The sequence below is a fragment of the Puma concolor genome, chromosome E4 (assembly GCF_028749965.1).
Source record: "Puma concolor isolate L17-30 chromosome E4, mPumCon1.1.hap2, whole genome shotgun sequence".
NCBI classification, from domain to species: Eukaryota; Metazoa; Chordata; class Mammalia; order Carnivora; family Felidae; genus Puma; species Puma concolor.
In genome coordinates this window covers 2,682,110-2,707,486 of record NC_141683.1, presented here as the reverse complement: position 1 = coordinate 2,707,486, position 25,377 = coordinate 2,682,110, and the positions used below count along the sequence as shown (strand labels likewise).

At 57.6% G+C, this 25,377-nt stretch overlaps 2 protein-coding genes across 5 annotated transcripts; both read right to left on the bottom strand.

Annotated features, from left to right (window-relative positions):
- Positions 1 to 426: 426 nt before the first annotated feature.
- Positions 427 to 8,446, bottom strand: LOC112851772 (SLAM family member 8-like). Its single transcript, XM_086694560.1, has 6 exons — positions 8,086 to 8,446; positions 3,689 to 4,078; positions 3,024 to 3,320; positions 1,543 to 1,677; positions 1,255 to 1,340; positions 427 to 997 (listed from the first exon to the last, which is right to left on the bottom strand). Exons 1-6 carry the CDS (start codon positions 8,156 to 8,158, stop codon positions 905 to 907), a joined length of 1,074 nt encoding a protein of 357 aa, XP_086550686.1. The 5' UTR covers positions 8,159 to 8,446; the 3' UTR covers positions 427 to 904.
- Positions 8,447 to 16,059: 7,613 nt separating this feature from the next.
- Positions 16,060 to 20,976, bottom strand: LOC147572221 (SLAM family member 8-like). 4 transcript variants are annotated; one of them, XM_086694473.1, is made up of 6 exons: positions 20,475 to 20,976; positions 18,834 to 19,226; positions 18,171 to 18,467; positions 17,235 to 17,376; positions 16,939 to 17,021; positions 16,060 to 16,681 (listed from the first exon to the last, which is right to left on the bottom strand). In XM_086694473.1, exons 1-5 carry the CDS (start codon positions 20,545 to 20,547, stop codon positions 16,973 to 16,975), a joined length of 954 nt encoding a protein of 317 aa, XP_086550599.1. In that variant the 5' UTR covers positions 20,548 to 20,976; the 3' UTR covers positions 16,060 to 16,681; positions 16,939 to 16,972. The 4 variants fall into 4 exon arrangements, with proteins under 4 accessions (XP_086550599.1, XP_086550598.1, XP_086550600.1 ...); XM_086694472.1 differs by having other exon boundaries at positions 18,834 to 19,232; positions 20,475 to 20,975; XM_086694474.1 differs by having other exon boundaries at positions 18,171 to 18,400; positions 18,839 to 19,232; positions 20,475 to 20,975.
- Between the last annotated feature and the right edge of the window lie 4,401 nt (positions 20,977 to 25,377).

Sequence of the window (25,377 nt, the reverse complement as noted above, 5' to 3'; positions counted from 1 at the left end):
GGGACCTCCAGGTGTTGCTGAAGCCAGGGGGCGGACGGTGGGACCCGAGGGAGCTGGAAAGGTCATCAGAGCCCATGGAGGAGCCGGGGAGGGGGAGGGTCCCCGTGAGACAGGAATCGGGTTTCCCACAGGTGACTGTGCCTCCGAGAGCCCATGTTCATCAGGCGGCCGCGTGAGGGTGTCGGCTCAGGACTGGAGACGCGGGCTCAGCGCAGCCCGGCTCCAGCCTCGGACTTAGCCGGAGTCACGGGGGGAGAGGTGGGGGCAGGGGAGAGAGGAGGGCTCCCCGGGGACCAGCAGAGGATGGGAGGGTGGGGGCAGTAAGAGACGGAGAGGGAGGGGCCGGGCGTCCTGCTGTGGGCGGAGTCACAAGGGTCAGAATGAAAACAAACTTATTCAAATTAAACCTGAAATTACAAAGCCATAATAGGTCTTAGACAAATTTCATCTGTTGTTTTTTTTTTTTTAAGTGGTTATTTACACATATATTTGGGGAGAGAGACAAAAGGAAAATGCACAATTGGCTGGTGGTGAACCGGTCGAGGCTGGAAGTTGAGACTTCATGTCCATGGGTCCCAGAGGCCGAGGGTCCGGACAGGATGACGGACGGGGCACAGACGTGGGGAGAGTGGGCTCCGTTGACGGTTGCCAAAGGGGCTGAGGCTGAGCGGAACCGGACCACAGCTTTGGACTCGTTTAACGACGAAGGTCCCCCTCCATCTGCCGCGATGTGTGTCTTCTGCTCAACTTGGGCACAACGTGTCCGCATAGAGATTCACGGAGGTTGGATGAATCCGGTCCCTGCTGAGAGCAGTCAGAGGGGGAGGGGGCAGGACCAGGGCCGCAGGCATCACGCGCACAACAGAGGTGTCGGGGGGGAGGCTGGATTCCCTGCTTCTTCCAGTTAAATCACCCTCAAGCCCTGGCCTGGGTGGCGGACCTCACTGTAGACTGTCGTGAGCGGTGTCTCCTGTTCGAGATGTGGTTCCCCCGAACCCTGGAACGCAGACAGAGGGTTCCTGCCACAGCTGAGGGACAGAGAGGCCCCAGAGGGACCCACACAGATGCGATGCCGCTCACCTGACCTCCCCCCAAAGCGCCCAGCACTGCACGGACCCCGTGTTAACTCTGCACTGTCTGGAGAGGGATACAGAGGCAACGAGGCCAGAAACTGCTGATCCCTGGGATTGACAAACTCACACCCAGGCACAGGGACATGGGGGAACCCGGGCTGACCGCCTCGCCCGGCCTTACCTGGTCCCTGTTCTCCCTGGAAGTCTGCTGGCTCAGCTCTGCATACTGGACGCCATCATCATGGTCCCTGTGCTCTTCCTGGGACCCTGCACGAGAGTCCCACCGATGCAGCTTGAATCTGAGCCTTGGAAACCTGTACCCTCCCCCAGCATGCCCCCCTCGGTCACGCCCACACCCACCAGCCTGCTGCAGGGACATCCCTGAGCAGCAAGACGCGGGGGAAGGGAGCTGAGGGTCAGCGGGGGGCGGGGGGAGGTACGTGGGCACGGGAAGGACAAGTGCACCTGCCTCTCCCAGGCTCCAAGCTCTGCTTCCTCCTACGCGAGCACAGAAGGTACAGTCCAGCTCCGAGGATCAGCAGCACGACCACAAGAGCCCCCAGGATAGCTGGCAGGTGGGCAGACCCGTCCGGCCCATGTGGACCTGTTTGCCTCCCACACAGACAGTGAAGAAGGATGAGACAAGAGACAACGTCACATGCCCGTTGCCAGGCACGTGGACACGTGTGAAGGGACCCCGTCTCGGCTGGAGAGGGGGGAACACGGCAGGTCCTGTCACTCAACCAGCACCAGGCCCCTGCTTGGGGCCGGGGTGCTGAGAGGGACAGGACAGGGACCAGACGCTTGAGCGGCTCAGCCGTGGGGGGAGGGCTGGGAAAAGGCCAAAGGCAGCCAGCCAGGGCCATGGCGGTGCACTAGAGGTTCACAGCCAGTACACGGGTCTCCAGGGAGGGCTTCCCGGAGGAGGAGAGGGCCGGACTGAGTTGAGGGAGGAGCCAGAAGAGGAAGGGTGAGCGAGAGGCAGAAGGCTCCTCCAGAGGTTAGAGGTCACCGAGGGACGAGCTTCCCAGGGGACTCAGGGAGGCTGAGGCAACAGGGGGACGATGGGTTGGAGGGACGAGGCGGCACACAGGGAAGCCGGTCACTGCTCGCTAGGGGACACACTGACAATGAGCAAGTCAGGTGGGGAGGCCGAGGTGGGACAGGAAGGCAAACAGAGGCAGCCGCAGTGCTTCCCTCCGGGACCAGGCCACACGAGACACTGATCATCCGCCACAGCATCAGCTCTCAGTGGGAGGGCCCCTGCGCTCCCGAGAGGAGGCGAGGGGTGAGGGTGGCTCAGGGGGTCTCCTGCAGGGTCCTGAGGTAAGGAGCCCTGCTCGAGGTCAGTGCCTGCTGGACGGGCCCCCAGCGGGGGCTCCTGTGGGCCGGCAGGGGTCACCCACGGTGGGGCAGCTGCAGGCAAGGGGTCCCTGGACGGGAGTAAGTGCGGAAGGGGAGGACTCCGGACTGGAAGGTCTGGGGCAAGAAGGAGCAGCCTGGCCAGAAGCTGAAACCTGGGGAGCCCAGGACACATCCGGGAATCCAGGCGAGCACTTGGGCGGGAAGCGTGTCCCCGAGACCGGAGACGGGCACACGAGCCCCGACGCCTGAACCCTGCAGGCAGCGGCTGGCTCGGCCTCCCTCAGGTGGCACCGACCACTGACCCTCCCCCCTCGCTTGCTGGAAACCTCCCGGGACACACAAGGACTGAAGCATGAGGCAGGGGTGAGGTACCCGAGGGGGCTGCCTGGACCAGCAGGGGTGAGGGGTGCAGAGGAGCAGGAGAGAGACACCGAAAGGCAGAAGCAAGCGGGATGTGCCTGCCAGCCTCCTGGACGGGTGACGGGTGGCAGGAGGTGATCTAAACATGGGGGACAGAGACCGGAACCCTCACCCAGGGGGACCTGAGCCCCGGGAGTCCCCTCCCCTCTGACAGGATGCACTCACCGTGGCCACAGACTTCCCCAAGGTCCCGGGTGGCAGTTTTCCGGTCCCCCGGGTTGCTGACCACACAGGTGATGCTGGGGCTGGGCTGGCTCAGGGGCAGCTTCAGAGCCAGGGTCCAGGGGTTGGGGGCCGGTCCTGGGACCCCTCTCTGCTCCAGCTCCCTGGGGAGGCCCTTGCTCTCCCAGGACACATTCACGTCCTCTCTGGTTCCCGGGGCGTGGCACTCCAGGGTGACATTGCACCAGTCTGGTGTGACGGATGGAGTCTTGGCCAGGATCTGGGGGCGGGGCACGGGCTCTGGGGCCCGAGGGACAAGAGGACACGGGGTCACGTGGGTGGGAAGCATCACGCCTCATGCTTTCTCGGGCAGAATCTCACTGTCGCCCTGGCATCCTCCCCCCAAGGATGGTGAATCCACTTTACAGATAAGAGGACTTGACCCAAATATACAGCGAGTGGCTATGAGGACGGGAGCCACTGCGTGAAGCCTCAGGCGTGATCTCAGCTCTGCCTCGACTTGTGGTGAACACACTGCGTCCAGTTTCAAGAGAGAAGCCAGAGCCTCAAGTCTGGGGTCTGGAAGAGATCTTGCAAGGGGGGCCAGGGACACTCCCAGGGACAAAAGAAAGGGGTAAGTATGTATTGGGGGAGAAGCCACCACCTACCATAGACAGTGAGGTGGAAATACCAGTTCATTTCTCTTCCTCCGGTTAAGGAGACTCGAGCCCAGTACTGCCCACTGTCCTCAAGGGTCAGGTTGTCAATCCTCAGGGTCGTGGTGTTGAGCACATGGACCCTCTTCTCGAGCTTGTCCTGGAAGTTGACCCATTTTGGAACATCTTCCCCAGGAGACACGTGCAGTATGATCGTGTTGTGTGACTCAGATTTAATGCCCCAAGAAATCTCCAGCGTGACTCCTGGAAGTGAGTCTGGACTTCGGGTCGCATGAAACGACACAGAACCTCCATGAGTTCCCATCACAGAAACCACGTTTCCAATATCCTCCACTTGAGATCCATGAGTTCCAGAACCGTTGACCACAGTGCTGAAGGCGCCTAGGGCATTGGAAACAGACACGGTGAGTGTTTTGTCATTGAGAATAAGGAGAAAACCCTAGAACCCATGGCGCTCATGAAATCCGCCCAGTAGACTCCCTTGACTCCGGGAGGGGGTGCCGAGCAAGAATTTGGAGCCATGCTGGAATCAGGTCCTGGTCCTCGTGGGGCGTCCCCTTGAACCCGGTCCTGACCTGCTGTCCCGCAGTGTCCTCGCCGCCTAACTCTGAGAGTCTGGACGTGATGACATCACAGATCGAGAGCCCGAGCACGTCTGGGCCAATGCCAAGTGCCCAGCGTAGGAGGCAGCTTCCACCGTGGCTGCCCACACGCTGTGGGAGCCCCGGCCCTGGAGTGGGGGCCGCGCCCTGTGACTTGCTCTGGAGCGGAGTGGCCCAAGGTCAGGCTCAGGGAGGCTGTGCTACGGGAACCCGCACTCCAGTCGCGCAGGGGCTGAGACAAGGGGAGATTCTGAGACTGAGAGGGGTCCTGTCACACAAGGTAGAGGCATCACGGCCTGGTGGCTGCACCCCTCGGGGCCACAGCAGAGAAGGCACATAGGGGAATCGCCCGTGGGGGTTTCTCTCCCTCCAGAAGCGGCGTGATCTCTGCTCATGGGTTTGGCCACCTAGTCACAGGGCCCTGGCTACCTACCCAGAACTGGAAAATGTGGGAGAAGGTATGATGGGTAGGTGAGCTCTGCTGTGCCTGCCACGAAGACCACGCTTCCCCAGCCGGTCCCCGAGACACCCTCAATGTCCTTCCTCAGTCCCCTCTTGCAGAGCCGTGACCAGAAGGCAAGGGCCTCCGCGCCGCCCCTCCAGACCCCAAAATGCCCCATGCGGCACAGCCTAGGGGACCTGATACCCTGGGTCCTTCTGGAGACCGGGATAGGAAAGAAGGGGACGGGCAAAGAACGACCTTGTCCTGAAAGGAAGACCCATGTGTCCCCTGCAGCAGGTCAGGACCGCCTGGGGGACCGCTGCCTGCCAGGGCCCCAGATGCCTCTCCAGGTCCGTGAGCTGTCCTCACGCGGGGCCTGCCCCCTCGCTGTGTTCACATCGTTCCTCGCTCTCCCAGGAAGCAGAGAACCCAGAGGAGGGCTCAGGCCAGTATTGCTTGTAGAAGATTCCAGATCCTTCTACGCAATGATGTCCTCACTAACTCCCTCATTCCGACAGCAGGCGGCTGCATCCTGCCTGACGCTGCCCGGCCCGGACGGCAGGTCCCTGTCCCCACGTGCCAGCTGCTGCGTCCCATTGCGGTTTGGATCTGCTTGTGCCCTTGGCTTGTTGTGTCCCATTACTTTAGAGGAGCCGCCGCACCTGTCGTAAGAGAATCAGCCTGTTTTCTAACACACATAACGTAACTCTTCTCCAACATGCACCTCACCTCTGTCTGTGGACTCTGGCCCTGCTGTCAAGCCTTATTGGTTTTACGTCTTGCAGAAAAACATCGGCCCCACAGCAAAAGTGTGCTTTGAACTCGGTCTGGATGCCTCCTAGAACTTTTGCGGTTGCAGTGTTGGTGTGTGAATGTGACCGGAAGGGACTGTGCTTGGGTCTCAGACCAGGAGGTCCCTTGCAGCAGGGGGGTGGGGACCGGGAGAGGGTCCGGGAGGCGGGAGTCCTCCGCTCTCTGCAGTCTGTGGCCTCGGGCAGTCATGTAAGCTCCCTGCCTTCTCCTTGAGTCTCTGATGCAGAGACAATGACCGTGCTCCCCTCAGGGAACCGTTGCCAGGGTGTAGGAAGGCGAGAGCTTTCCCTTAGGTGTGAGCTGTTCCCATCAGGACGATGCTTGCTCCTGACAAGCACAGCTGGGGTCCGCCCCGAACTTCCCACGTCCCGGATGGAGCCCTGTGCTCCCCACCAGCTGCCCTCTCGGGGTCTCCTCCCGGGATCAGGGACGGGCTCCCGGGAGACAGACACCCATGGTGCCGCCCCACAGGCGGCCACGGGAGCCAAAGTCCCCCCGGGCCTTCCGCTCAGAGCCATGAAGCTCTCAGAGCCATGTCCACGGCAGCTGGTTTCCATGGTCCCTGTCAAGTCCACGCAGCAGGAAACTGAGCACACCTGTGCAGGGGGGGCAACGTCCTAGAGACGAAGGAGGGCCGGGTACTGTGGCTCCACATGGTGTGGGCATCTCCCCATTTCTCTCCACTGGGCTGCCGCCCATGGAGCCGGCTTCCCTCTCCCCCAGGCCAGGGCTTCCCCTGCAGGGAGCTGCCTGCACCTCTCCCCCTGCCCTACCCTGCCCTGCGCAGGGGCTCACTCTCGGCGCCTCCCAGCAGTCCTGGGCTCTCACGCCCCAGCTATTCTCCTGGGAAAGGGCACCCAGGTACCTGTCCGCCTGTGGCAGGGCAAGACCTCGGGCACCTGCTGGCAAGGAGGGCACCAGGGAAGGAGGAGGCTCAGCCCTCAGGCTGCAGGGGAGGGCCTGCCCCCCAGGCTGGATTGTGAGCCTGGGCTTCAGGAGGCTGGAAGCCGACTCAAGCTGGGAGGAAGGCAGTGAGAGCTCTCAGATCAGCAGATGGTGCTAATCCCAGAGAGGAAGGACAGAAGGACAGAAAGACAGATGGCAGGGACACAGGTGGCTGTGATCCAGAGAGCCAGGATTTATTTAAGAAGATAGCATTTATTTTATTTATTGTTTTTTGTTTTTTTTACATTGATTTAGTTTCAAGAGACAGAGAGAGAGTCAGAGCAGGGGAGGGGCAGACGGAGAGGGAGGCACAGAATCCCAAGGAGGCTCCAGGCTCCCAGCTGTCAGCACAGAGTCCGACTGGGGGCTCAAGCCCACCAACCGTGACATCATCACTGAGCTGCAGTCCCAAGCTTAACCGACTGAGCCACCCAGGAGACCCTGAAGAAGATAAAATTTAATATTCAGCAGTGAACATAAATTTTTACTTTCCCCCCTTCCTTCCTTTCTCCTTCTTTCTTCCATTTTTCTTTCCTTCTTTCCTACATAATCTTCCAACCCAGATGTTGACGGAGAAAACTCTACGTAATCTCACGTATTTTTCCAGTTAATAAAAATTAAAAGAAAGAGAAAGCCTACATTTTGTTGTGGCCAAAACACTGAGATCAGAGAGATGTCAACGCCTTACAAAGCTCCTTTTCTTTTTTTTTTTAAATAAATTTTTAAATGAATTGATTTATTTTGAGAGAGAGAGAGAGAATGAGTGCAGCGGGGACAGAGACGGAAGGAGAGACAATTCCAGGCTGACAAAGCACAGAGCCCGACGCGGGGCTCTAACACGTGAACCGTGATATCATGACCTGAGCCGAAATCAAGAGTCGGACGCTCAACTGAGCCCCCAGGTCCCCACAAACCTCATGTCTGATGAGAAACGCCCTGCTTACAGATGCCCCAGAGTCAGGAATTTCCTAGAACCCCTGCATGCCCCTCCCCCAGAGAGGCCAGGGCACTCAAGCAAAACATGGCAGGAAATGAAATTCCCAGGAATCCACTGCTCTCGAGACCTCTGTCTTGTCCTTTGTTTTTATTTCGTCTGTTTCACGAAGGCGGATGGTCTCGGGGGAAGTGCTAACAGGAGTATCTGGGTTTCCTCAGGACAGTCTTTCTTTCAGTTCCCTTTTGGGGACCTGCTACTTCCCTTCCCGTTACCGCGTTCACCCTGTCCCGGGGCCCTGATTATCAGCGCCCTCTGTTCCATCCACACCCTTCCAGCAAGTGGGCGCAGACACCCTCAAATTCCGGAGGCCGCCCTCCCTTCCTGGTTCCTTGTGTCCGTGCCCTCCTCTCGCCCAGGAAGTGGGACCAGCTCCCACGGGGACCCTGGGTCGGCCCCCTGCTCCCCTCACAGCTGCAGAGGCAGCCTCTCCCCTGTGGCAGGCGGGTCCCGGCTCAGAGCCAGATGCCCCCCTCGTGCTCCCTGACACAGTTGGTATTTCGGGCTGTTCCCCACAGACATCAGACACACGGGACCCCCGCCTCCCTGCCCCGCACACCGGCCTCCCACCCGGGGAGCCCGGGCCACTCACTGAGGACGAGGCTGCTGAACCCCAGGAGCCGGGAGGCCCAGCACAGGTGGGGGTCTTCTGACTGGGCTCCCATCACAGGCTGCCTCCTTCAGGCTTGGTCTGGGCCCAGTTGGCCGTGGAGGAAACATCCAGAAGGCAGAGGCAAGAGAAGAGGCGAGCTTCTGCTCAGAACACTCTTAGGCTCTTCCCACCCCAAGGGCGGAGCTAACTGTCTAGGACAAGCTGGCTGGTCTAGATAAGCCATTCAGATGCTTGCTCTTCTCTCTGGCACCTGCAGGGACCCTCGGGGAACGATGGTGGAATAAACATAGGAACCCCCCCTCGGTGAGGCGCTGTGTGGGAGACGCCCCGTCCTGTGGGCACTACCAGCCTGGTGATCTCACCTCCCCAGCCGGCACTGCTGGGACCCCTTACCTGTTTCCCTGGGTTCACACTCTGCCCAGGCAGCCCCGCTCCCCAGGGCCAGCCGATGGCCAGGCCCAAAGTTGCACAAACCACTGTACCAGGGACACAGTGACCCCCCTGCTTTGGGCCTGTCCTCTGTTTTAACACCATTGAACGAGTCAAATCTCCTTTCTGATTTTCTCTGCACCTAACTGTCGGGTGTCTAAGGAAGACGCTCTGAGCACAAGAACAAAGCGCTTTGTGGGAAGGGCCCACCCCCCACACCCCAGTGCAAACACGGGCATTTCCCTTCTGCCGGCACCCAGGCCCTCCGGGCACCCAGACCCGCCCTGCCCCCCCCCACAAGGCAAACCCCCCTAACAGGGCAGCACCCCACCAGCGCGTCCCCCTAAGGCTCTGCCAGCCCAGGGCCCGCTCTCACACACAGGCAGGGGGCAGGGACGGGCTCCTCCGTCCACAGGCTCGGCTGCCTCAGACTCACGGCCACCTGCTGAGGGTCAGGCCTCTTCTCCCCAGACGGGGCCCCACGACCTCAGAGAACCTTGTCTCCCGTGGACCCTGGGGAGGCAGCCCCATAACTCCCCGCCGGCTGTGCCCTTTCCCCGCCCACGGAGGCTCCCCCCAGCTGCTCAGAGCCTCAGATCCTAAGGCTGGACCCCAGGATGGGCAGGGACACGAACTGAAGGCAGTCGGCCTACGGGCTGGGAAGTCCCTTCTGGGGATGTGGAAGCCCATCCTAAGGCTTTGGACGACCATCGCAGGTCACTCAGCAGGGCGGAGCAGGGACTTGACTCCTAACCGTGATCTCTGAGACCCAACATCCCAGCCCCTGTCCCTTCCCACCGTGTGGCCTCCAAGAGTCACCCCGTCCACTCTGGGCTCCCCGACCTGCTCTGCGCTCCTCAGACAAGAGAGCATCAACACCGCCTTCTTCCCCCGCTCCCGTCCCGTAATGGGGACGGTCCTTCAGAAGGCTCAGTCCCTGGCCTCACGGTTAGAAAGTCCTCGGACAGAGGCCACACCCGGGCAGCTCACCACTGGTCACTTCGGCGTGATGGGGAGCAAGTCGGCAATGCCCCTGTCCCTGTCCCTGCACCCCCGGGGAGCGCCTCGGAGGAAGAGTGTCTGCTCACCAAAACCACTGCGTGGAGGGGGGCCCAGGGCCCCAGAGGGAACCCCCAAGAGCTGCAGGTCAGGGACACGGGAGGGGCCGCCAACACACGTGCCACGCCGGCACCCCACCACGGACATTTCAACCCCACATATTGATCTCTGTCACTCGCCGCCGTCCTGGGCAGCAAGAGCTAACGTCACCCGTGCACAGCGTGTCTGGTTTCTGAGGTTCCCAGGCTCGGTCCCTGCGAGAGGCGGCGGATATCAAGATTAGCGTCCATTTTACAGATGAGCAACATCGGGGCCCATTTAGGGTATTTGATGGGCCCACGGTCTGGAAGCCGGGACATGGCGGGGCCAGGCCCACATCTCAGGCTCATAGGCCACTGGTCTGTCCAGACCTCAGTCCCTCCTGACCTTCAGAAGCCCCACTGGAGGGGAAGGAGGAGGGAGGCCAGGCCTGCCCCCGGACAGCCTCTCTCCTTTCTCACACCCCCAGGCAGAGCAAACAGGCCCTGTGGTTGCAACTCTGCAGGCTCTGAGGCTCACAGAGTCCCCTGCTGACCACAGCCACCCCCCTACACTGCCTGCGTCACACGTGGGCCAGCGCCTCCAGCCCTGCTCACCATGGGGCTTGCTTCTCCCACGTTCGGCCACGTCCCGAAACTTTGGAAGCAGACTGGGTGCAGCTAACATACATCATGACCCTCAGCCCAAGGACTCAGAACCCTGCCCGCATTCCTCTCTACGGGGGAGGGGAGGGGACACGCTTTCCAGAAACAGGGCACAGAGGGAGCCAAGGTGCAGGGTGGGTGTAGGGACAGGTGCTCGGACTCACGAAGGAAGTCTTCCCTGAGCATGGACACGTGCCTGCTGCTGGGGACGGGGTCTGGGGGCCGTGACGGAAGCGATCGGGGCCTCGACAGGGACCAGAGCACCTGCCCCTCCAGACACGGGTGACAAACAGAAACAGTGTGCCAGCAGCAACCGCCCGATGGAGAACGAGCACATAACCGCCTGTCTTCCCAGAGAGGCTTGGGGCTCAGCAGTCGCACCAACTGAGCTCCAGACAACTCAACAACGTTCTTCAGACAAGCCACCCACGTGTTTCAGTGGGGCGATCGCGTGTCCTCCAGAAACCCTGTGGCTTCTCATGTAGCAACCTACGTGTTGGCTTGACTCTGGGACCTGGTCTTTCCTGGAGCTGCTCTGCCCCCCATAGGTATAGAAAAGAGACTTGGGTTCCTTTGCTTTAGACTAGTTCGTTCTAAATTGCCCTCGGCAGCTTGGAAGGTATGCATGCTATTGTGTCGGTACAAGGGTTTGGTCTTTACTCTGTGTCCCAGTAAGCAGGAAGACGGGGTCCACCCGGGCAGGTGAGTGTTAACGGCCTAGCTGCTATCAGTCCACAAGATTACTTTTTTCCATTGACTTCTGATTCCAAAAGAAACTGAGCCCAACACCCACTCGTGAGGATAAACTCACAGGAAACTAGGAACGGAGGAGAATTTCTTCAACTTGATAAAGATCATCTCCACAAACACCACAGCTAACATCATACCTAGTGCCTACAGGCGGGAAATGCTTCCTCTAAGGCCAGGAACCAGGAAGGATGGCTCCTATCCACACCCTCTCTCAGGGTTGTACATGAAGTCCTAGCTGACACAATAAGACAACAAAATGCAATAAAAGGTACACTGACTGTGGAGAATGAAATAAAACCATCATTGCACACATGTGACGTGGGTTTCCATGTACAACGTCCAAAAGAATCGACACAACAAGAAGTACTCTTCATCTGCTGACGGATGATAGCACGGTTACAGGAAACACAAGGTTTCTACTCGACGCTCAATGACTCACCTACACACCAGGAACGAAGAAATGGAATTTTAAACTGAATGCACGGTACCGTTTACACTGAAAACGCAAAAGTGAAGTGTTGAGGCATAAATATCACAAAATATGCAAGGATCTTTACGAGGAAAACTACAAGACTCTCGTAAACAAAATCAGAGAACAACTAAGTACATGGGGAGATAGACCATGTTCATGGATAAGAAGGCTCAATATTGTCTAGATATCCAAATTCCCAACTTGATCTATACATTCAGTCAACCACAATCTGCAGCCCAGCACGTTATGTTGTAGACATTGATCACGTGATTCCACAGTTTGCGTGGAGAGAAAATGACCCAGAGGAGGCCACACTATGTTGCAGAAGAGCGAGGTGGAAGTCTGACACCCCCTCCTTCAAGACCTCCTACACACTGACAGCCATCAAGACACTACGGATTTGGTGAGAAGAACCAAACAGATCGTGCAACAGGATACAGAGCTCAGAAATAGACCCACGTATAGACGGTGAACTGATCTTTGACACGGAGCAAAGGCAATCCCATGGACGAAAGATAGTCTCTTCAACAAATGGTGCTGGAACTACCAGACGTCCACGTGCAAAAAAAAGAACCGAGACACAGGGCTCACACCCTTCCCAAAAACTAACTCAGCGGATCAGTACCTCTATATAAACGAAGAATTGGGAAACTCCGACAGGACAACATAGGAAAATCTAGATGTTCTTGGGACCGGTGAACACGTTTCAGAAAGACACAAAAGGCACGATTCATGAAAGAAAGATGACGTAAACAGGAATTCAGTGAAATGAAACAGTTCTGCTCTGCAAAGGCAATCCCAGGAAGGAAAAGACAAGCCACAGACAGGGAGAAAATATCTACAGAAGACACAGCTGATAAAGAAGTATTAGCCAACATATATAAAGAACTCTCCAGGCTCAACATTAAGAAAACAAACAACCCAATGAAAAGAGGCCCAAGGCACTAAAAGACACCTCACCAGAGAAGACACGCTGATGGCAAAAAGCACAGGAGAGATGACCCACATCATATGTCATCAGGGAAAATAAATAAACAGCTAAATCCAGACAATGGGTCGTCACCCAGCACTAAAAGGAAACGAGCTATCAAACCACAACAAGCCTTGTGGGGAACGTAAATGCCTGTTACCACATGCAAGACGCCAATCTGAAGAGATTACACACTGTATGATTCCAGCTACATGAGGTTCTGGAAAAGGCAAGTTAATTTTTTAAGTTTATTTAAATATTTTCAGAGACAAAGAGCACCCAGCAGAGAGACAGAGGGAGATGGAGAGAGAGACAGAGACACACAGAGAGAGAAGCCCAAGCAGCCTCCAGGCTCTCATCACAGAGTCCAATGCGGGGCTCCGACCCCTGATCTGTGAGATCATGGCCTGAGAGGAAATCAAGTGTCGGAAACTTAACCAACTGAAACACCCAGGGGCCCCAAAAGGCGAACTTATGGAAATAGTAGGATTTTTAATCATATGTGTAAAACGTGATCTTTGTCATCGGGAGCCACCTTCCAGAGAGAACACAGAACAATTTACTTCCTGTGTCATTCATTTTGTTTAACTGAACCTAACAAACCTTAGACTACTTTTTTTGTAGGCTCTGCTCCCAACGTGGGGCTCGATCTCACCACCCTCAGATGAAGAGTCTCGCCCTTCACAGACTGTGCCAGACAGGCACCTCTAGACTTTCCCTTTGAATTATTTAAATGTATATTTAGTTTTGAGACAGAGAGTGTGCAAGCAGGGGAAAGAAGAGAGGGAGATACAGAATCCGAGGCAGGCTCCAGGCTCTGAGCTCTCAGCGACTCCTCTTCCAGGGAGCAAACCTTCTCTCAGGACCAGGTATCGCCCCCATGACCTGCGATCTCAGGGATCCCCTGCGTCCCATCTCCCTCCCCAGGGATCAGCCCTCACCTCTCAGGGTCTGTGTCAGGGGATGGCGCAAGCACCCCACTCTGCCCTCCAGCCTGTTTCACCCTGGAAACCTGGATCAGGACCTCGGACCTCAGACCCAGGATACTCCAGGGATTCCCCTTTCCCAGCAGTCACCCACCCCGCCCTCCCACCCCCAGGTACCCCTCCCACCTCCCCCTCCTCAATCACAGTCACCGCCCTCTGATCCTCGCCCTCACCCCTCACCTGGGCTCCTACCCCCCCCCCGCACCCCTCCAACCTCACTACCTCGCCCCCCACCGCTCACCTGGGCTCCTACCTTCCAGGTTTGGCTCCTGATCCCTGACTCCTGGCTGCACATTTATGTCTGCACTGCCCCCCCGCCACCTGCCCCCCCCCCCCAGTGTGTCTGGCGCTGATCTCCCCCTTCTGCCCAGTGCTGGGTCTGGGCTCCAAGGGAGAAGTTCCGCCGCCCCGCCCCCCTCAGCACCACCTGCCCCCCCAGTCGCCCTAAGCAGCCTCCCTCCAGGCCCTGAGCGCCGGCCACCGCCGCCACCTGGCGGCCGAGGACCGAACTGCCTCTGGAGACTTCCTGCCAAGAAGCCTTCATCATGGGTTCACCTGCACACACAGGTCATGAGCGCCTACTGTGTGCAGCACAGGGGCAGGGAGAGACAGGGAGCTGAGTCCTCGTCCCAGAGGAGCTCCCAGGCTGGCAGAAGCAGTTCAGGCCTCGGGAAGCAGGTCAGTTCCACAGACGGAGCAGAGTGGGGACATCTCGCCTCACCGGGGAGCCCGGCCATCGTCATGGAGGGTGGGGGGTGCGGGGCACAGGCCTCGAGCGTCCCCCGCGTGCAGGGCCCTGTGCAGGGGGCTCCGCGCCTTCTCCAGGACCCCCTGTGGCTCCGCGGCTCTCTCCTCCCCACCTGCTCTACAGAGGTGCCGGCACCCGCACCAGGACTCGCGGGAAGAAGGTGGGGATCGAGTGGGAGGGGCCGCAGATGACAGACCACAGGCTCTGTGACCGGCCTTGTGTGCACCCCCAGAACCGGCCAACTCGGCCATCCCGTTCCTGCTGCCTACGGAGGTGGTCCAACTGGAGACAGGCGGGCAAGGGCTCACGTCTGGGGACGGGGACACTGGAGTTTATAAGGACATAGGGAGACTCCTGGGGGCCGGATGCAGGGTGCACAGTCAGCTTGTCCCCCGCGCTCCCTGGGGCTGGCCCTTGTCGGTTCCTCTTGTGTTTGCCGCTGCGGGTTCCCCGGGGGCTCATTGGGAGCCAGGGAACAGGGCAGGGGGGCTGGGGGTGAGGTCAGAGCAGAGTGAAGGGAGGAGTGAGGGTGACAGGCGGCCCTTAACCTGCCAGAACCACTGGGAAAGGTGCCATGGCCCCACCCCACTCACAGGGTTTGTCCCTCTCCTAAGACAACAGCCTAGGAAGGGGAAACTGAGGCACCAGAGGACAGGGCCGGCTGCCAGGTGCCCTCCTCTCCTGGGTGCCCTCATTCTTGCGTGTCCTGGATGAGAGTCGTGTGGAGGACACCCCTCCGGCCCTGCTCTGTGGACACACTGGGTTTCCAGGGGGGGTTCGGGGGGGGGGATTGCTGCTGCCACACCCCCCTGATCAAGGCTGTAGGTCCGGGCCACCCCCGCCTGCACACACCTGCTGGGAGAGCAGAGGCGGCCCACACCTCGTCCACCTCACTGCTGGACAGCTGACGACAGGGACGGGCAGGACAGGGCGATGCAGGCGGAGGTCAGCACGGGGTGTCTCCCACCCATGAGCCCAGCGCCTCCTCTCTCTCTCCTGCCCCCACCTGGCCTGGCTCTCTGGGCCTTGAGGCCTCCCCTGCAGATCTGAACTTTTGTGTGTCTTACTAGCTGGCCCGAGGCTACGAATAAGGCATCTCTCAGGCTGACTGTGCCCTGTGTGCAGAACAACCAGTGTCCCTGGACCTGGGATCCCAGAGCTGGAAGTGGGTGCCCTCAGGGTCCTCAGTCTTTCCTCTTCAAATTCTTCCTTCCTCTGCCTGGATTCTGCTGCTAGGTCAGCCCCCCAGACCCCCCGATGCTGGGAAGGGGGCGCCCACGGGCCGGCCCCACAGGTAGATCCCGGGGACGAGGCGGTACCGGGTTCTGGTCCGCGTTCTGGACCTGCAGGAAGCTGGGGCCGAGCGCCAGAGTAGGACGCGGGCGCTCAGCGAGGACCTCGTGCAGAGACCAGGGCACATACGGGGACACACGGGCTGCCGGTGGTGTGGACGCCAGGGGGGAGCGAACGAGGGAGCAAAGGGGACCTCCAGGTGTTGCTGAAGCCAGGGGGCGGACGGTGGGACCCGAGGGAGCTGGAAAGGTCATCAGAGCCCATGGAGGAGCCGGGGAGGGGGAGGGTCCCCGTGAGACAGGAATCGGGTTTCCCACAGGTGACTGTGCCTCCGAGAGCCCATGTTCATCAGGCGGCCGCGTGAGGGTGTCGGCTCAGGACTGGAGACGCGGGCTCAGCGCAGCCCGGCTCCAGCCTCGGACTTAGCCGGAGTCACGGGGGGAGAGGTGGGGGCAGGGGAGAGAGGAGGGCTCCCCGGGGACCAGCAGAGGATGGGAGGGTGGGGGCAGTAAGAGACGGAGAGGGAGGGGCCGGGCGTCCTGCTGTGGGCGGAGTCACAAGGGTCAGAATGAAAACAAACTTTTTCAAATTAAACCTGAAATTACAAAGCCATAATAGGTCTTAGACAAATTTCATCTGTTGTTTTTTTTTTTTTAAGTGGTTATTTACACATATATTTGGGGAGAGAGACAAAAGGAAAATGCACAATTGGCTGGTGGTGAACCGGTCGAGGCTAGAAGTTGAGACTTCATGTCCATGGGTCCCAGAGGCCGAGGGTCCGGACAGGATGACGGACGGGGCACAGACGTGGGGAGAGTGGGCTCCGTTGACGGTTGCCAAAGGGGCTGAGGCTGAGCGGAACCGGACCACAGCTTTGGACTCGTTTAACGACGAAGGTCCCCCTCCATCTGCCGCGATGTGTGTCTTCTGCTCAACTTGGGCACAACGTGTCCGCATAGAGATTCACGGAGGTTGGATGAATCCGGTCCCTGCTGAGAGCAGTCAGAGGGGGAGGGGGCAGGACCAGGGCCGCAGGCATCACGCGCACAACAGAGGTGTCGGGGGGGAGGCTGGATTCCCTGCTTCTTCCAGTTAAATCACCCTCAAGCCCTGGCCTGGGTGGCGGACCTCACTGTAGACTGTCGTGAGCGGTGTCTCCTGTTCGAGATGTGGTTCCCCCGAACCCTGGAACGCAGACAGAGGGTTCCTGCCACAGCTGAGGGACAGAGAGGCCCCAGAGGGACCCACACAGATGCGATGCCGCTCACCTGACCTCCCCCCAAAGCGCCCAGCACTGCACGGACCCCGTGTTAACTCTGCACTGTCTGGAGAGGGATACAGAGGCAACGAGGCCAGAAACTGCTGATCCCTGGCTTTGACAAATTCACACCCAGGCACCGGGACGCGGGAGAACCCAGGCTGACCTCCTCTCCCGGACTCACCTCATCTCTGCCGTCTCCTGTCTCGTGTTCTCCTTCACTGACGCCAACAACAGAGTCTAAACGTTTCTGTTCTGATCCTGCCCCTGAGACACACACAGGTCGAACTTGCATCTGAACGTCGGAAACGTGTACCCTCCCCACCACCATGACCCCCAAGATCATGCCCACACCCACCAGCCTTGTGCAGTGATGTTCCCTGAGCAGGAAAATGCAGGAGAAAGGGAGACGAGGGTCCCAGGGGAAGGGAAGTATGTATGCACAGGAAAGCGAAATGCACCTGCCTCTCCCAGGCCTACCTGTCACACATCAGCCATATGCGCACCGTAACCCCAATGACCAGAAGCACGACCACTAAAGCTCCCACGATCAATCCTACGTTGACACCAACAGTCGCCAAGATGTCTGGCAGGCGGGCAGACCCATCCGGCCCATGTGGACCTGTTTGCCTCCCACACAGACAGTGAAGAAGGATGAGACAAGAGACAACGTCACATGCCCGTTGCCAGGCACGTGGACACGTGTGAAGGGACCCCGTCTCGGCTGGAGACGCTCCCGAGAGGAGGCGAGGGGTGAGGGTGGCTCAGGGGGGGCTCCTGCAGGGTCCTGAGGTAAGGAGCCCTGCTCGAGGTCAGTGCCTGCTGGACGGGACCCCAGCGGGGGCTCCTGTGGGCCGGCAGGGGTCACCCACGGTGGGGCAGCTGCAGGCAAGGGGTCCCTGGACGGGAGTAAGTGCGGAAGGGGAGGACTCCGGACTGGAAGGTCTGGGGGAAGAAGGAGCAGCCTGGCCAGAGGCTGAAACCTGGGGAGCCCAGGACACATCCGGGAATCCAGGCGAGCACTTGGGCGGGAAGCGTGTCCCCGAGACCGGAGAAGGGCACACGAGCCCCGACGCCTGAACCCTGCAGGCAGCGGCTGGCTCGGCCTCCCTCAGGTGGCACCGACCACTGACTCTCCCCCCTCGCTTGCTGGAAACCTCCCGGGACACACAAGGACTGAAGCATGAGGCAGGGGTGAGGTACCCGAGGGGGCTGCCTGGACCAGCAGGGGTGAGGGGTGCAGAGGAGCAGGAGAGAGACACCGAAAGGCAGAAGCAAGCGGGATGTGCCTGCCAGCCTCCTGGACGGGTGACAGGTGGCAGGAGGTGACCTAAACATGGGGGACAGAACCCGGAACCCTCACCCAGGGGGACCTGAGCCCCGGGAGTCCCCTCCCCTCTGACAGGATGGACTCACCATGGGCACAGACTTCCCCAAGGTCCCGGGTGGCAGTTTTCCGGTCCCCCGGGTTGCTGACCACACAGGTGATGCTGGGGCTGGGCTGGCTCAGGGGCAGCTTCAGAGCCACGGTCCAGGGGTTGGGGGCCGGTCCTGGGACCCCTCTCTGCTCCAGCTCCCTGGGGAGGCCCTTGCTCTCCCAGGACACATTCACGTCCTCTCTGGTTCCCGGGGCGTGGCACTCCAGGGTGACACTGCACCAGTCGGGTGTGATGGATGGAGTCTTGGCCAGGATCTGGGGGTGGGGCAAGGGCTCTGGGGCCCGAGGTACAAGAGGACACGGGGTCACGTGAGTGGGAAGCATCACGCCTCATGCTTTCTCGGGCGGAATCTCACTGTCGCCCTGGCATCCTCCCCGCAAGGATGGTGAATCCACTTTACAGATAAGAGGACTTGACCCAAATATACAGCGAGTGGCTATGAGGACGGGAGCCACTGCGTGAAGCCTCAGGCGTGATCTCAGCTCTGCCTCGACTTGTGGTGAACACACTGCGTCCAGTTTCAAGGGAGAAGCCAGAGCCTCAGGTCTGGGGTCTGGAAGGGGTCCTGCGAGGGGGCCAGGGACACTCCCAGGGACAAAAGAAAGGGTAAGTATGTATTGGGGGAGGAGCCACCACCTACCATAGACAGTGAGGTGGAAATACCGGTTCGTTTCTCTTCCTCCGGTTAAGGAGACTCGAGCCCAGTACTGCCCACTGTCCTCAAGGGTCAGGTTGTCAATCCTCAGGGTCGTGGTGTTGAGCACATGGACCCTCTTCTCAAACTTGTCCTGGAAGTTGACCCATTTTGGAACATCTTCCCCAGGAGACACGTGCAGCATGATCGTGTAGTTTCTTCCAGATTTAATGGCCCAAGAAATCTTCTCCAGCTTGACTCCTGGAGCTAATTCTGGATGTCTGGTCACATGAAATGGCACAGAACCACCTTGAGTTCCCTTCAGAGAAACTATGTTTCCAGAATCCTCCACTTGAGATCCAAGAGTTCCAGAACCATTGACCACAGTGCTGAAGGTGCCTAGGGCTTTGGAAACAGACACGGTGAGTGTTTGGTCATTGAGAATAAGGAGAAAACCCTAGAACCCATGGCGCTCATGAGTAGACTCCCAGTAGACTCCCTTGACTCCGGGAGGCGGGACAGAGCAAGAATTTGGAGTCATGCTGGAATCAGGTCCTGGTCCTAGTGGGGCGTCCCCTTGAACCCGGTCCTGACCTGCTCTCCCACAGTGTCCTCGCCGCCTAACTCTGAGAGTCTGGACGTGACGACATCACGGATCGAGAGCCCCGAGCACCTCTGGGCCGATGCCAAGTGCCCAGCGTAGGAGGCAGCTTCCACTGTGGCTGCCCACACGCTGTGGGAGCCCCGGCCCTGGAGTGGGGGTCACGCCCTGTGACTTGCTCTGGAGCGGAGCTCAGCTAAAGTGATGGCCGTCACTCAGCGACAGCAGGTCTCACAGGAGTGAGACGTCCGTCTGGCTCACACCCTGTCTCTCGCTGCTGTGACGACCCCAGTGCCGTGTTGGGGGCTGCGCTGTGGAGACGGCCATTGGCAGGGACTGAGGGCAGCCTCGGGCCAGCCGTGTGAAGAGTCCGTACACATGGAAGGATCTCATTTAATGTTGCACACGTCCCCTCGTGGACTGGAGTTCTCTCCACGTGTGACGGACAGTTCGTTTTTGTCTCTACAAACGCTGTCGCATTGAGTAGCCTTGGATTGGAGACTGTGCACAAGTGGATGCACGTACCCCAGCCTCTGTGCACACCCACCGTATACGGGGGTATATACATCATGCACACACATACACCACACATAGGCGTGCATGCGCTGGGATAACCGAGTGGGTGAGTCCAGTGCACCAAAGGCAGGTTCATGTACTGGGGACAGGCCTGCCTCAGTGCCGTCCTGAGAGCGACCGACACGTAACAACCAAACTTATTGCCTTCTGCGGAATAGATGAGGGAAAATCCGCTCACGTGATATTTTAACGAGCGTCTCTCCTGCAAAAGACCCTGGTCGCCATGTCACATGACTGTTTGATCTGCTTTTCTGTCAGCTGTCAGCTGTCCGCTTACAGCCTATCCCCGTGCTTGGCTTTTCCTGTTAGTTTACAGGAGCGAGACCCATAGGCTCAGAGCCAGATGCCCCCCTCGTGCTCCCTGACACAGTTGGTATTTCGGGCTGTTCCCCACAGACATCAGACACACGGGACCCCCGCCTCCCTGCCCCGCACACCGGCCTCCCACCCGGGGAGCCCGGGCCACTCACTGAGGACGAGGCTGCTGAACCCCAGGAGCCGGGAGGCCCAGCACAGGTGGGGGTCTTCTGACTGGGCTCCCATCACAGGCTGCCTCCTTCAGGCTTGGTCTGGGCCCAGTTGGCCGTGGAGGAAACATCCAGAAGGCAGAGGCAAGAGAAGAGGCGAGCTTCTGCTCAGAACACTCTTAGGCTCTTCCCACCCCAAGGGCGGAGCTAACTGTCTAGGACAAGCTGGCTGGTCTAGATAAGCCATTCAGATGCTTGCTCTTCTCTCTGGCACCTGCAGGGACCCTCGGGGAACGATGGTGGAATAAACATAGGAACCCCCCCTCGGTGAGGCACTGTGTGGGAGACGCCCCGTCCTGTGGGCACGACCAGCCTGGTCATCTCAGCTCCCCAGCTGGCCACCAGCGGGACCCCTTACCTGTTTCCCTGGGTCCACACTCCCCCCAGGCAGCCCCGCTCCCCAGGGCCAGCCGATGGCCAGGCCCAAAGTCGCACAAACCACTGTACCAAGCACACGCCCCTCCCGGCCCCCTGCTTTGGGCCTGTCCTTTGTCTTTAGACCATGAACCAGTCATGTTTCCTCTCTGACTTTCTCTGCACTTTAACTGTCCGTGGTCAAAGTCGCTCTGAGCACAAGAACAAAGCGCTTTGTGGGAAGGGCCCACCCCCCACACCCCAGTGCAAACACGGGCATTTCCCTTTGGCCGGCACCCAGGCCCTCCGGGCACCCAGACCCGCCCTGCCCCCCCACACAAGGCAAACCCGCCCAACGGGGCAGCACCCCACCAGCGCATCCCCCTAAGGCTCTGCCAGCCCTGGGCCCGCTCTCACACACAGGCAGGGGGCAGGGACGGGCTCCTCCGTCCACAGGCTCGGCTGCCTCAGACTCACGGCCACCTGCTGAGGGTCAGGCCTCTTCTCCCCAGACGGGGCCCCACGACCTCAGAGAACCTTGTCTCCCGTGGACCCTGGGGGAGCAGCCCCATAACTCCCCGCTGGCCGTGCCCTTTCCCTGCCCACGGAGGCTCCCCCCAGCTGCTCAGAGCCTCGGATCCTAAGTCTGGACCCCAGGATGTCCGGGGACACGAACTGAAGGTAGTCAGCCTATGGGCTGGGAAGTCCCTTCTGGGGATGCAGAAGCCGATCCTTAGGGTGTGGACCACCATCGCAGGTCACTCAGCAGGGCGGAGCAGGGACTGGACTCCTAACCGTGATCTCTGAGACCCAACATCCCAGCCCCCGTCCCTTCCCACCGTTGTGGCCTCCGAGAGTCAACCCGTCCACTCTGGGCTCCCCGACCTGCTCTGCGCTCCTCGGACAAGAGAGCATCAACACCACCTTCTTCCCCCGCTCCCGTCCCGTAACGGGGACAGCCTGCCAAAAGGCTGTCCCCAGTATGGCACTGGCACAAAAACACACACATAGATCAATGGAACAGAATGGAAAACCCAGAAATGGACCCACAAATATATGGTTAACTCATCGTCAATAGACCAGGAAAGAATATCCAATGAAAAAATGACAGTCTCTTCAACTAATGGTGCTGGGAAAACTGGACAGCGACATGCAGAAGAATGAACCTGGACCACTTTCTTCGATCACTCACAAAAGTAAATTCAAAATGGATGAAAAACTTAAACTGAAACAGGAAACCATCAAAATCCTAGAGGAGAACACAGGCAGCAACCTCTTTGACCTCGGCCAGAGCAACTTCTTACTAGACACGTTGCCGAAGGCAAGGGAAACAAAAGCAAAAATGAACTATTGGGACCCCATCAACATAAAAACCTTCTGCACAGCAAAGAAAATCAACAAATCAAAAAGGCAGCCTATTGGGACGTCTGGGTAGCTCAGTCGGTTAAGCATCCACCTCCTGACATGAGCTCCGTCGTGATTTCAGGGTTCATGAGATCAAGCCCTGAATCGGGTTCTGTGCTAACAGCAGGGAGCCTCCTTGGGATTCTCTCTCCCTCTCTCCCTCCCCCTCTCCCCCTCCCTGCTGCCAGGCTTGTGCTCGCTCTCTCGCTCTCTCTCTCAAAATAAATAAATAAACTTTAAAAAAATTAAAATGAATAAACTAGTTTGTTCTAAATTATTTTTGGTGGCTTGGAAGGTATATATGCTATTTGTCCGAGTGGAATAGAGTCTCCGCTTTACTCTGTGTCTCAGTAAGCAGGGAAGACAGGGTCTACCTGGGCAGATAAGTATTAGTATTAACTCCTTAGGTGGTGTTCCTCTACAAAATTAAGTTTCTTTATTGTTTTCTTTGACTCCTAATGTGACTGAGCCCAACACTCACTCATGATAATACACTTACAGTAAACTAGGAATTGGAGGGAACTTCTTTAACTTGATAAAGATCATCTCCAAAAACACCACAGCTGGGCGCCTGGGTGGCTCAGTCGGTTAAGCTTACGACTTCAGCTCAGGTCACGATCTCACAGTCTGTGAGTTCGAGCCCCGCGTCAGGCTCTGTGCTGACAGCTCAGAGCCTGGAGCCTGCTTCAGATTCTGTGTCTCCCCCTCTCTCTCTGCCCCTTCCCCGCTCATGCTCTGTCTCTCTCTGTCTCAAAAATAAATAAAAACATTAAAAAAATTAAATCAAAAACACCACAGCTAACATCATAGGTAACCACGAGAGACTGGAAGTGCTCCTTCTAAGACCAGAAACGAGGCAAGGATGGCCTTATGACCGCCCTTTTTTAGGGTTGTACCTGAAGTCTAGGCTCATACAGTAAGACAAAAGCATTCAATAAGAGGTATACTGACAGGGTAGGAAGAAATAAAACTAACTTGATGAACAAGTGATATGGATTTCTATGTATGAAATCCAAAAGAATCTACACAACACGAGAATAAGAAGCACTCTTAGATCTGACAAGGGATGACAGCACGGTTGCAGGAAACACAAGCTTCCTACATGACACTCAATTACTCACTTACACACCAGCAACGAAGAAATGGAATTTGATTCTGAAAACACAGTACCGTTTACACTGACAATGCAAAAGTGAACTATTTAGATACAAATCTAATAAAATATGCACAAGATCTTTGTGAGGAAAACTACAAGACCTGATAAACAAAATCAGAGAAGACTAAATACATGCAGAGATAGACCATGTTCATGGATAAGAATGCTCAATATTGTCTAGATATCCATTCTTCCTAACTTGATCTATACATTTGGTCAACTGCAATCTACATCCCAGCAAGTTATGTTGTAGGTATTGATCATGTTATTGTACAGTTTGCGTGGAGAGAAAATGACCCAGAGGAGCCCACACCATGTTACAGAAGAGCAAAGGTGGACAACCGACACCCCCTCCTTCAAGACCTCCTATAAAGTTACAGTCACCGCTGGAGGGGCCAACATGGCAGAGAAGTAGGGGGATCCATACTTCCCACATCTCTCAAACAAAGAAGGGCTGAAGCCAAAGGACTTTGAACCCCAAGAGTCTGGGAGGAAAAGAGACTGAGTCTACCAGGGAGAAACTGGGACAACCTGATGGACAACAGGTGGGTGATTGCGAACTGGGGGAGATAAAACGGGCCCGTGTAGGTACAGAGGGGAGGGATGCCCTTTTGTGGAGAGACAAAGGGAAGAGAAAGAGTGGCTGGGGAAGCGTAGAACTGTATCCGGAAAAGGGAATAAAATCTCGGACGAGGACGGAGAGGGATCCCACCTCTAACTGCAGGTTAGAGGATCTCTAATTGCAGATCCCATCTTCAGACTGGGGCCGGCTGCCCTGTTCGCACACCTGGGGAGGAGGGGAGCCACCTCTGGGTTCGGTGATAGATCAGGGGCGCAGTCCACAGCAGGAGAAACTGGTCCCCTCCCCAAAGTGCTGCGGCACAGGACAAAACCAGCCAAGACCTCACCCCGGGAGGCACTTCCCTAGTACCAGGGCACACAGACCAGGAGTTTAATTCCCAGCCAAGCACCAGGGCAAAAGAGTTGTGGGAGTGAGACAGACAGCCTTGTCTGCACCCGCAGCACAGTGACGATGGTTCCTAAGGAGTGATTTGGGACACCAGGTCATGGAGAAAAGGCGGGGGGGGGGGGGTGGGAATCACCATTTTTCTCCCCACCACTACCAAGGCGGGGCCTCAGGGATTGGTTCTCAGGGCCCACAGTGGAGGCGGGACCAGCCTGCACTAAACCACGCCCCTCCGTGTTGGATAACTGCGTATCTACTGGACCGGGATAGACAGTGTGGAACCAGATGGCCCTCTCCTCCAGGCCAGCGCTACAGCGGTGCCTGGATTAATTCTAGGACAATTCTTGTTACATAGATATATTCTCCCCCCCCATTTCTCCTCTTTATCTCTTCCTTCCTCTAGGCTGGTTACTCTGGTTATTGGTTTGTCTACACAGACCTATTCAATCCATTCTCTTGGTACATGTTCTACACCTCCTTCTTTACGCTCCTTTCTCTCTCTCTGGAGAGATCCCCCCCCCCTCCCCGGCTCCTTCCTTATTCTCCTTTATCTCTCTCTGAATTAAGCGTTTTAGTCTCTCTGCCTGGCCAATGTTTATTTTCTCCTTTTCCCTCTGCCCCCGTCATTTCTCTCGCTGTATGTGCTCTTCCATCAGCACCTCCTCCACCTCTTCTTTATTGTAGCTGGTGTTTCTGTTTCTTTGCTTTTGGATTGTTTTTAGTTTTGTTTTTGTTTGTTTGTTTTATTTGTTTGTGAATTTGCATGTTTTTGTTTCCTGTTTGTCTGTTTGTGTTCCTTTCCAGGGCTACTTCAAGGAAAAAAATCAAAGCACACCTGGTGGAAGGTCCAAAACATCACTACGAGCAGGGAAATAAAATAACCAAAGTCACAACAACAGAGAGCAAGTAACCCTCTCCAAAAAACACCTCCAGAAGGGTCAGGCCCTGGACAGTGTATGACCCAC